Source organism: Ipomoea triloba, chromosome 4, assembly GCF_003576645.1.
Source record: "Ipomoea triloba cultivar NCNSP0323 chromosome 4, ASM357664v1".
NCBI lineage: Eukaryota > Viridiplantae > Streptophyta > Magnoliopsida > Solanales > Convolvulaceae > Ipomoea > Ipomoea triloba.
Window position 1 is genome coordinate 35,088,186 of NC_044919.1, and position 12,154 is coordinate 35,100,339.

Consider the following 12,154-nt stretch of genomic DNA (forward strand, 5'->3'; position numbering starts at 1 on the left):
GAAAAAAAAAAAAAAAAAAAAAACGATTTAAGATGCCAATGACTCAACTCTAATAGTAGCCATTTAAGCTACCTCTAATATGGATGGGATTTCACAGAAAATCAATGAGATTAAAACGATTTATGATGCCAATGAGTGAACCATGATATATACATAGAGGTTACTTTTAAAAAATTATATATGTGTGTGTATAAAGAAGAAGACAATGCTTATATAAATGCTATAATTCTGTTAGAACTTATTTATCAAGAACAATAAGGCAAGGGCTATAGCAAGTTAACAGAAAGGCTTAAAATCTAGAAAGATGCAGTGAACCGTTATGTATTACGGAGTAATTTATAGACAACATTCTACTACCTTCCTGTTAAACCCATATGGTTTTTCACTGTTGTTTTATGCTCAAATTCTAGCTCTTCATCAAGCATGAAAGTGCTTGAGAAATCATTAGATAAGTCATCCATGTTCTGCCCAACCATATCCGAAGACACCATGCTTTGATGGCCCCCAAAAGAATCTGTGTCAGCATTTCCTGTGTCTTCTATAAAGGACGGCCCAGCACAACCATCAACAGAACCAATTTTATCAATTTTACCAGATTGTGTGTTCACATCACCACTTTGTAAATGAGATGCTTGATCAAGAACCTGGGGCATCTTTCTTATGTTCCCTGTACCATTACCAACTAGCACTTTTTGTGGTTCTGCAACTAATGATTGGGGCTCAAGGGAAACTCCATTTGCCGGTGGAATTGTCACTCCAACGCTGTCCACTGTTTCTTCATTGAGCTCCTTGTTCTTCAAATCATGGACAGCCTTTTCACCAGATTTCTCCTGGGGAGTCGGAACAGGAGGGGATGATTTCTGATCAGCAGTAGTTCGAACCCACTTCGCCCACTCGTCACGTCTCCTCACCTTGTTGCCCTATAGATAGAAATAATACATAGTAGAGGAATGAAGGCAATGATATACTAATATAAGAAGCTTAGCATTAGAACTTAGAAACAAAATGAAAATGAAAAGAAAGAGGTGTCAGGGTATGCCAGAGAAAGGAAAGACATTTGACCTGAACTTCAATTGTACTTGAAGCCTGCAATGCATCCAGGATAAAAGGTATATCTGTACTCATGCTCTTCACCTGAAAGTCAATATGAATAATAAAACATTGGTTTTTATTCAAGAATAAAGTTTCCTGTGCTAATCAATCGCAAAATGAGAACAAAGTTTGCAGCAAACCATACCACCAAGATTACATATGAAATTAGCTACGCGCGCACACACACAAAATTAATGTAACAAATGATAAATCCAGAAAAAAATTACATAATGAAGTGAAAACTCAATAAGAACATACCCTTTTAAAATCAGCAATAGTAGAAATTGGAACCCAACCTTGATCATCCATCAAAGAACGCAAGTAGTGGTCACTCTGCAAATTCTCATCACTGCCAAAAGGAAGTCAAAGATTCTAAACATTACAATACTCTCCAACACTTTGGAAACAAGTTAGATTAACTCAAGATATAGATAAACCACACTAAGTAAAAATGCACTCCATCCAAATTTAGTCTACATAGTTGAGTTTCTACTTTCAAATCTAAGTTCTATAATTAAAGTCACTATTATCATTCCTTAAGACCACATAATAGGTACTATTGAGATATAAAAAATTTAAAAAAAAAAAAAAACAAACAAACAAACAAAAAATTACATTAAAAAACAAAAACAAAATAAAATAAACCTACAAGGAATTCACAGTCATAATAAAAGTATTTAAAAGTTTGACACTCAAATAGTGACCTATCTGGCTATTTAAGTGGTTACCTATTTATATACTGTAGTTTAGAATGGAGGGAGTACATGTTTATAATGTTTGACTTACACAAGTACATAAAAACTTTCAAACGAATTTCCATGCTATAACATAATTCTAGAATTTGTAGGTGTCAGAAAGTATAGCATTCAAAGATACATGTGCACAGACACACACATACTGAATAATAATAAGAATAATAATAAGAACAATAATAATAATAATAATAATAATAATAACAATAATAATAATAATAATAATAATAATTACAGAATATTTTACACAAAATGCAGTCACAAGGTACTTTGTAGTTTGACTCCCAAATTGTGCACACCATTTATATTTTACATGGTCTATTATAGCAGAGGGAGTATGTAATTACACATGTGCATTTTGTATGCCTTGCACAAGTACAGAAAAACTTTAATGTGAATTTCTAATACTCCATATAAAATAATAATTTTATCATTTGTAGGTACCAGAAAGCTAAAGTAATAAGCATTCAAACAAAGAGTATAATTGTTTTTTTCAAAAGACTTCTAGAGAATTACACTGTCGAGTAATAATTAGTTTTGACTATCAAATAGTGCACCATATTTATAGTTTAGAACACAGGTTGTATATTGACATGTGCATATTGTATGCCTTGCAAGTACAGAAAACTTTCAAGTGAAATTCCAAACTATAAAAAAAATCTGGAATTTGCAGCACCAGAGCATCAAAGCAAGCATAAAATAAAATATGATTGTTGGCTTTGCTTCCCAAGTTTATTTCAGAGTATGTATGACACAGATACAGAAACCGGCAACCTATATTATTGCAAATAAGGAGGTGCTAGATTGGAGAGGAAAAACACTCCCACAAGGTCACAAGGACCAGGCCCCCCTAAGATAGTTTATTCAGCAACTTATTACACCAAAGATGTATGTATAATGATAACAATAATTTGTTCTTATGGCACATCAGAGGGGTTAGGTAGATGGAATTTGGTAAGAAGATTAGATTACCACCAGGCAAAACCCCAAACCCCATACATATGTTATAGTGTTTATATATTTATATAATTATATAATACCAACAACAACAACAATAATAATAACAACAACAGTACTTCACCTGAAATAATACTCAATTTGCTTTATTATGCTAGCTCTTAAAGTTAATATTGGAGAGGGTGGCATAGGAGCTCCAGCCATTGGAGGTGGGATAAAGTGAGGTTGGTAAGGCACTCTGACACCAATTGGGGGTGCAGGATGGAGGAAATATATAGCTCCTGCTGGAGGTCCTGTGTGAAAATATGAAATATATTATGCATTTTTACAACATGAAAGATCAGAATTATTAGAGTAATAAAATAGATGAATTGCCATTAGTATTAAGAGGCACCCGATACTTCTAAGTGCAATGAGAATATCACTAGTGTTTTATAGTGATCTTCTAAGGTGGTGCAAAAGAAACAATCACATAGAAGCAAGATTCTATTTATAGCATAAAAGTGCCCACTTCTGAATGGCACCTAACAGTAAGAAATTACCATGAAAGTTTACTCCATCAACAAAAGCTGGAGCTGGACCGTAAAATGGAGGTCTTATGAAAGGCCTTTGGCCCATGCTTGGTTGTAGCTGAATGTTGTCTTTAGAGCCAATTGGGCGCGGATGCTCATTTGGCCTTCCAATAAAAGATTTTGAATCATAGGGAATCTGATCCCCTTGTGGTGGCTCAAGGTTACCATTTCCTGGTGGAACAAAGGCTTGAGTTGCAGCATTGGAACCAGACTTAACCATGTGACTTTCAGTACCGGCAAATGGGCCTCGGGGAGGCTGGTAAGCGTATCCAGGCACATGAAACTGTGGAACAGGTATCATGGCAGGGTAAACAGGAGGCATTGCTGGTGGATGATAAGCCATGGGCACTGGAAACGGGGGTACACCATTTGGCCTGTGCCTTGGACCTGCTTTTGGTTGGCGTGCAGGCAGGGGCCTATGTGAAGGTTTAGCATTGGCATGTCCCTGAAACTTCCGCTGCTCTCCGGAGCCCTTAAAATACAACAAATCACAAAGAAAGAAAATTCAATAAATTGAAACACTTATCTCTGATCTCTCTATGCAACAAATTGTACAGTTAAAATTGAACTAGCCGTACATAACGATCACAAAAGCAAATGGGAGCAAGCCACGCGTAAAGATCACAAAAAGTACAGAGGGCGTTATTCACCACGAAGTGTAAAGGATCATAACGGAAAGGAGGAATAAACATGACATAAACGAAAACTGACCGAAACCGGAGGTGGAGGAGCGGGAGTAGCGTCGGCTGCCTTGGTTTGCGTCGGCAACGGCGGAGGCGGCGACTTGGACGAACCTGAACCAGAGCTGTTAGTCTTGAGCCGCTGCTGAGCATCGGAAAGCGCAGGCCAGGAATCAGAATCCGATGCCGCTACCGGCGACGTAATCTCGCCCGTCGCCTGCGGCGGCGCCTTCCAGTGCGACTTGGGGGGCCCACTCAGCCCCTGATGATCATCTCCGGCTCCCTCATTCTCCGCCATTCTCAATAACCTCTAATTTAACAACCTACTACACACGTATCGCCTATCTCTATATGCAATAAGCGAAAACGATTCAATCTCCTCTCAATGCCAAACACAATGAGCCTGAAAAAATCGTCGCCTCTGGCAAAACAACGACGTTCCAAATGCAATAACTAAACGAAACGAAAACGGCGACAACGGACCTCCCGGCGAGCGGCGGTTGGCGGCGGCGGCGGCGGAACGGAGTATAGGAGAGTGAAGTGTGTTGCAGTATGAGAGAGAGAGAGAGCTGAGAGGTGTGTGTGTGTCTAGGGTTGTACTGTGTAGGTTTTTTCAGACAAGTGCTGTGAATGTTGACAAAGCGTGACGGACTGACGGTTTTGAGTAGGACTGGGATTAATTATTATTATGTGACATTATTATATATTTATATTCTATTCTAAATAAGAAACTTTTATTAATTCTTTTATTAATTATTCCGATAAATATGTAAAATTTTAAAAAATTTCAATGATTATCCAAAAAGATGAGATTCTAAAGAAGATTTATCCCTATTTTAGAATTATTATGAAAATAATATTCTTCGTATATGTAACTAGCTTTTCTAAGTTTATGTTGTGATAAAATATTTTAAAATTTTAAATTGAAAAGTAAGATACCACATGCACATAATGGTTATCCAAGATAAATATTTTGTAATTTTTTATAACAAAAGATGAGTTTAAATATTTTTTTTTATGAGTTGATGAGAAATATAATTTGATAACATTAGAATAAATGATATAAAATATTAAGGAGTAAAAGATAACGTCGATTAAAAGTTATCGATTCAACCTCGTCATTGTAGAATTTGAATATGTATTTCTTCTTTTTTGGTGAAATTAATGATTACCTCGATGACCACATGATCAACCTGAGGGTTCAAACATTATTTCTGAATGACTAACAATATTAGCTTTGAGGGTGAGCAAATTGAGCGCTTACCCATGGGCCAATGTTATAAGGGGAACATATACTATATTTAGACATATAGTAGCCGCTTTGTAAATATTAATTAAAAAAGTCCAAATTCAATGATATTTCTACATTTTCCAATCCAATTATCCATTTGTCATCACCTTCTTCAAAGATGATGAAGCATTATAATCCTTTGGTGCAAAAGGCAAAATCCGTCGCCCAAGTTCCCCCCCCCCCCCCCCCCCCCCCCCCCCCCCCCCCCAACCCCCCAAAAAAGGGGGGAAATGAGAACAAGAAATTTCCGCTTTTCCATTGTTCTTTTCTTAACTTTCTGTTAGACAAACCAAATGAATCCAAGACAGATCAAGTATTCTGGCAACAGTCTAAAGATAGTGTATGTGCATTGAGATTGCTGCTAAGCAAAGCTAAAAATTCATCCAATTGGAAATGCGTTGCTCTTTATATTTATATATATTACGTACTATTTTTGGATAAGTTTATTCTATAAAGTGTATCTTCGGTTGTGAATTCTTCTGATAGTATTTACCATTTAGCCATTTAGGATGCACAAAAGAAAACATATATGCAGTGCATAATTGCATACATGACAAGAAAGCTAAACGATATATGCCATTATTACAAATAATGGTGAACTNCCCCCCCCCCCCCACCCTTCCCCCACAACTCAGCTATACAAGAATAAAATAAATTAAAGACAATCAGATTTTAAGTTACGAGAAAATACCATACACCTCCTACACGCGAGAGAAAATTTATAAAGTATTCAATTCAATACTAGGATAATCAATCTCCATTGTGAGCGTATTATATATCTAGTTAAAGCTTTGACATAGGAGAATGTATATCCATTTTGACTCAATCTAAATCAGAAGTAGACTAGACTCAAAACTATGCCCGAAAGTGATCTAGCTAGGTGACCTACAAGAGTGTAAAACGCATACACATTGCGGCTATCAAGATTTGATCTTGCATCATTGAATGCAATTTGCTATCCCGGAACTAATTTAACTACCCGTGATAACACATAATAATCGTTGGCCATATCATGATTTTTTTATATGTTCAAAGGACCATTTCTCTATCCAAATCAAGAAATTAAAGAGAAAAGAATTCAGAGATTAATGAATCATATTTTTGTGTTTAAATTTTCGAGACAAGTATATTCATATAATCATAATTAACAAAGAGATTTATGGTCGGATCGTCAAATGTTATACAACATCTTTATTGAACCTAAAATTAAAGTTGCAGACTAAATGTCAAAATGCTAATAATGAAGTCTACCTAACTCTGGGCATTAATATCTCATACCGAACAAAACTTGGATTCAGCAGACACTTCACTATTCAAAATACTTCATAAAATGAAGCATATTTCTTTGTAATACCACCATCCTATTCATGTAGTTTGATGATAAATTACAAAAGCTGTTATTTCACGTTAGTAAATAAGCAAAGAGGATACCCATTAGAGGTGCCTTCAATTCAGCTAAGGAATTAGTTATTGTGTTCGACAGTGGAAATTCGATACGCTAAGCATCCTGGCGATTTGCGTCATAACAGTAGTAAATAAGCAAAGAGGGATACCCATTAGAGGTGCCTTCAATTCAGCTAAGGAATTAGTTATTGTGTTCGAGAGTGGAAATTCGATACGCTAAGCATCCTAGCGATTTGCGTCTTCAGGTTCGGGTTCTACCACCCAATTTCGGACACGTTTCTGAGCATCTGCAACCTGCATTAGATGTGAATGAGGGATGATGCCTGGGAGTTTCATTGTTCAAATGAAGGGGAAGAAGTCATGCCCCATTACCTGTTTATCCCAGTCGGTTTTGAAGGTGATTACAAGCAATACAATGGTCTGTACAAACGTACCAAACAGCATTCCTACCCACACACCCTGCACCACAATTCATCAATTAAGAACTGCTTCATGAACCAGTTTGGTTGGCGTGAGTGACTGTGCACTTTTGTCCCTTAAGAGACCTCTCTTGTATGGAAAAACTAATATGGCCAGCACTTAGCTCCTTAATTGGGCCAGCCCGGTGCGAACGGGAATTAGTCCTAGTATGATACGGGCTTAAATGTGTCTCCTAACGTTAGGGTCTGCTCAGAACACCTCGTGGTCTAACACAAAAAAAAAAAAAAAAAAAAAACTGCTTCATGCGGAGTTTTTTTTTTTTTTTTTAATGACGAGGGAGAGTGGGAAACTCACAACATTATCCAATGGTGTGCATTGGATAAACCTCGCATTGTGAGTCTAGCCGACAAAGGGTAACAAGGTAAACCAGCCTAGGTTGCTTATAACTGACCGAGTGGCCGGCTCAAACTAAGAAGGCCAGTAGGCAGTTCCCGGTGCTATTTGATACTATAATGGTATGATTGGTTTCCTCTATGTAAAACATAACATAGATTAGATAAGAAAAGTATCTACTCACCTTAACTTGGAATTTAAAGACATAACCAAGAACCACACCCACCGGGATTCCTATCAAGTAATAGCATCCCAGGTTAACATATGCCACCGTACTCTGCCAACCCGCCCCAACAGCAACACCTATAGCAACCAAAACCCAACCAAAAATCAGTATTTTTTTTTTAAATACAACTGACCTCATGACCTCCCATATAGAAGAGTCACTATATGTCATCCGAGCACAATGTGCTTGGCAACCAAAAACCAGTACTTAATATGACTCAATATGGTTTAGGAGATAAGGGTGCAGGCAAGCTTACCAGAAAGAACTGGTTGAACACTGTTTAGAAGTATAGAAAATGCTAATAGAGGCGACATTTGATCAACGGCCTCGACCACGTCGTAACTAGTGGTGAACAGGTAAGCCAGGTTCCCACGCAGGAACAGGAAAAACAGGAACAGCACAACTCCGATGGAGAAGGATGTCAGCACGACCACGTTGATGGAGAACTTGGCCGCCTTTGCACTTCCCTTTCCCAGCTCGTTTGCTACCCGCACACTGGAAACCGAGAAAAAAAAACATAACAAAACCAGAGCGTGGAAGCAAGCCAGTACAAGCAAATCAAAAGAAATTGCGTGTTGCGATACTATGCATTACCATGCTGCTGCCATGAAACCGAGAGATATCATCATTTCCCAGCCACTGATGTTGAGGCTACAAAAAAATTAAAGCAACTATAAGGATACAGATCCTAAACAAAACAGCATGAAATTGGCCTGGGGCAATGGACTAACCATATAGAAAGAGCATCGATTTGAACCTTAGCATTTTCTAAGTTTCCTGTAAGAAGAACCAGAATCGAATTGTACCAGAGCTCAAGACTGCCACAAAAAATCAAAGAATATATAAACCAGAGTTTAACAGTGTTATGAAAGTAAAGAGAGGATTTCTGAATATGCTATCTTATATTTCTGAAATAGGTTTCCATATGTCTACCTACCTAAATTCCTAAGACTGCGTAATTTATAGAGATTCCATATACCAAATATAAATTCCATAACAAACAGGAAGCTTCAGTTTATTGATTTCAAGCACGCCAATGGAATATCTGATTCATGACTATAACGATGAGTTAAAATATAATAATTTGTATAGTCTTACCAGACCATGGCACCAGCTGAAAAGGAAAGCTTGATTACTGGCACGAGATCCTTGAAGGCCAAGAACGAAAACCCCGTCCATGTTTCTTTGCATCCTCCGCACATAACAAATAAAAGCTGACCGCAATTAGGAATCCAGAACGCCAATATAGTAGAAATCATGGCACCCGCAAGTCCAAACTCCAACTTCACCGTCAAGAGCCAGGACATGAATATATGAATTGCGAGTGTAGCTGCTGCCAAATACGCAATAATAACGTTCTTGCTCTGTGCTTGCAGGAACATTTGGCAGGTATACGAGGGAATGAAGGCATATGCCACCGGTATCAGCCATTTAGAAATGATTCCTGTCACCCGTGCAATTTCTTCTTCCTGGCCTAGTGCTTTAAATATTGTAGTAGTAAAGAAATATAGAGGTAACAGTGAAGTCGTGGTTGCACTCATGACAATCCATGCTCTCTGAAGATATATTCCCATCATGTTATACTGTTTTGCACCAAAAGCTTGCCCCAATAGAGTTTCCAATCCACTCGCCATGCCCAACTGCACATACAATTGAACTTAAATTGTTTAACATTTTCTTAACTTATACGGAGTAAAAACTTTAACAGACTGCCAAATACAACTAACTAACTTACCAGTGCTCCATTGCAAAACCTTAACAGCACGGTTTGTACTAAAGCATATGCAGCAAGATCTATAGGGTCAATGTGGCCAATGAATGCCATGCTGATGACACTAATCCCAAATGTTGTGAATCTATTAAATATTGCAGGAAGAGCCACAACCGACATTTTCTTCATCTCACACCATATCTTCTCCCCTATCTTCACTTCCTCTACTAAGTTTCCCTCATTTTCCAATAGCTTCTCACTGATATCAGACGCCATTTCAGCAAATAAAAGAGCCCGTGGGTTCCTCGATCAATCAACGAAGAACCACCTATGCAAACTAAAGTGCTGCAGGTTAAGATACTCTGGCAGTGAAATATGAGCATAGCCGTTTAACCTTAATAATGGAAATGGAATGCAAGAACTCAACCAAGAAAATTCAAGAAACACACAAGGATAATGAACCTTGACTTGTAATAAACACAGCATACTTAACTTGCAATCCTTTGATAAAATTAGTTCAAAATAGTTCAAATTAGTCATTTTCCTGCTTTCCAAACACACCCTAAGTGGTTGCAAACTTGCAATGTAAAGTTTCAATTGTTATGTTCCCAACTTCCCAATGGAACCAAAACTCTGCATTTATGGGGTTCAAGTAACACATTAATCAATAACCACATATTTTTTCTTCCTAAAGATTGAATTCCCAACCCCAAAGACCCTCACGTCCTGCTCGACAGTGCATCTGAGAGGATCTAAATTATAGTAACTCAGTTGAACATAGAGGCTACACCTTTACTTACAACTCACAAAGAGCCCCTCACTTTGAGAGATTGCTCACATACTGCCACGGTGAGAGACTCAATCCTTGGTCTTTCAAAACTGAGCTGCCCATGCGAGCATAACCACATTTTTTTTTACACATTTTTTTTACAGACTAGTAACAATGGCTAGACATTTGCTTACAGCTCACAATGAGCCTCTCATTTTGCCGCCGGTAAAACTCAATCCTTGTCTTTCTTCTCAAACTTCACATGTGATCAACTGAGGTGTCTATACTAACATAACCACATATTTTTTTTACAGACTAGTAGCAATCATATATCTTTACCACTACCAAAAGATTTTTTTAAAAAAAATCTCTATAACAACCAAATTTAGGCTAATTAAATTCATGGGAAACATAATCAAAATCTGGGTACATCCCAATCCCAATCTATTGAAACAAATATAAATATACATGTTGCGCAGGAGGTTTAATCATAATTGGACTATGAGAAGAATGCAAAAAAGACGTGGGACTCACAGATTATACAACAAAAGCAGCAGCTTCTTATTTCTTCTCTTCTATAGTTCTATTCGGTTCTCACTTCTCCGTGTGTGTTGTATAATGTTGGTAGGTTCATCCGGAATAGAGAGGAGCAAGGATACAGTAGAAGAAGAAGACTAATCAAAGACGACACGAGTATAAATGATGGACGGTGGTGCGCGCCATCAATATTCCGGAGGCTATCATATAAGACAAAAAAAATGGCGTGGCCGTTTCATGGCAATTGACAAGGAAGGTTTGAACCCTCTGTGACGTACGTTTACAATCTTAAAACTGAAAGAATATTACGTATACTCTATTTTCTACTCCTAATTTTTACTTTTACACAAAAAAATTTAAAGTGTCCATCACATTAGGAAGTAAGATTTGAGAATTCATGTAGTAGAACTCAAACTAAAAAGATATCGTTATATTTTGTAGCGTTATGGCTTATAAAATTTGGACCTATTAGAATGTAATAATATCAAAGGTAACAAAAATTATACCATGCATATGAATGGGATGGTGTACACGATGACTTTTTTTTTTTAAATGTTGAAAAAACTCGTAGTCATTATTTGATGATATGTATACAATAAACGTATTTATGTATAATACTCCATAAATCATGCAAGAGAGATAAATCGTATTATAAAGATCTTGTGCAATTCAAGTTAATAGTACTTGAATTCTAAGCAACTTTTTTAGCAATCTTACTCAATTAAACAGTCCAACCCACCCGATTCAAATTTACTGAGTTGGACTATATTATTTAACCACAAAGCATCATATACTATCATGATTTATTAGTAAATTGTAGTAATATGTACATAATTTGAATGCCACCCACAATTCACATGGTGGATCCTGATTCTTGATATAACAATTTGCACAAAGAGTTTTAACTCCAATCTCACTAAGGTGAAAAAAAAAAAAAAAAAAAAAAGCTTATATAATCAAATACGAATTGCCACAATCAAAATATATTATCCTTTAAAAACTTTCCAGTTGTGTAATGCAGTGGGAGTATGGGATTATGGATGAAGCCAAGTTATATGCATACTATATATAAAACGACAATACGTTCAAATTAAAGTAATTAAACTAGTCTTCATCAATTATTATTTAAATCAAATTCGAATCTCTGTCTTAACAACTCCATCACCGGAACTAGATTATTATAAAAATGTGGGCAATAATATTAGAATAATGCTATTTCAATAGGGAGAGTTGGGGTAGTTAACATTGATAAATATGCAAATATTCATATTTCAATAGGGAGACTTGGAGAATTTGAGAATTGATTCAATTTTGTGAAAATTGTAACTTAGTTGTGTTGTTTGTTTTTGT

The 12,154-nt window shown here is 36.7% G+C and overlaps 2 protein-coding genes across 2 annotated transcripts in view; both read right to left on the reverse strand.

Moving 5' to 3' along the window:
* LOC116016217 (la-related protein 1A) overlaps positions 1–4,361 on the reverse strand; it is a 13,561-nt gene extending 9,200 nt beyond the window's left edge. Inside the window, 6 exon segments of the mRNA XM_031256376.1 lie at positions 358–920; positions 1,063–1,134; positions 1,351–1,441; positions 2,926–3,094; positions 3,344–3,845; positions 4,085–4,361. Of these exon segments, the coding sequence (XP_031112236.1) occupies positions 358–920; positions 1,063–1,134; positions 1,351–1,441; positions 2,926–3,094; positions 3,344–3,845; positions 4,085–4,351 (1,664 nt within the window). The 5' untranslated portion in view covers positions 4,352–4,361.
* Positions 4,362–6,456: 2,095 nt separating this feature from the next.
* LOC116015349 (protein DETOXIFICATION 21-like) lies at positions 6,457–10,934 on the reverse strand. Its single transcript, XM_031255388.1, has 9 exons — positions 10,802–10,934; positions 9,523–9,835; positions 8,886–9,427; positions 8,519–8,605; positions 8,382–8,438; positions 8,044–8,282; positions 7,746–7,864; positions 7,121–7,207; positions 6,457–7,042 (listed from the first exon to the last, which is right to left on the reverse strand). The coding sequence occupies exons 2-9, from the start codon at positions 9,772–9,774 to the stop codon at positions 6,974–6,976; spliced, it is 1,452 nt and encodes a 483-aa protein (XP_031111248.1). The 5' UTR covers positions 9,775–9,835; positions 10,802–10,934; the 3' UTR covers positions 6,457–6,973.
* Between the last annotated feature and the right edge of the window lie 1,220 nt (positions 10,935–12,154).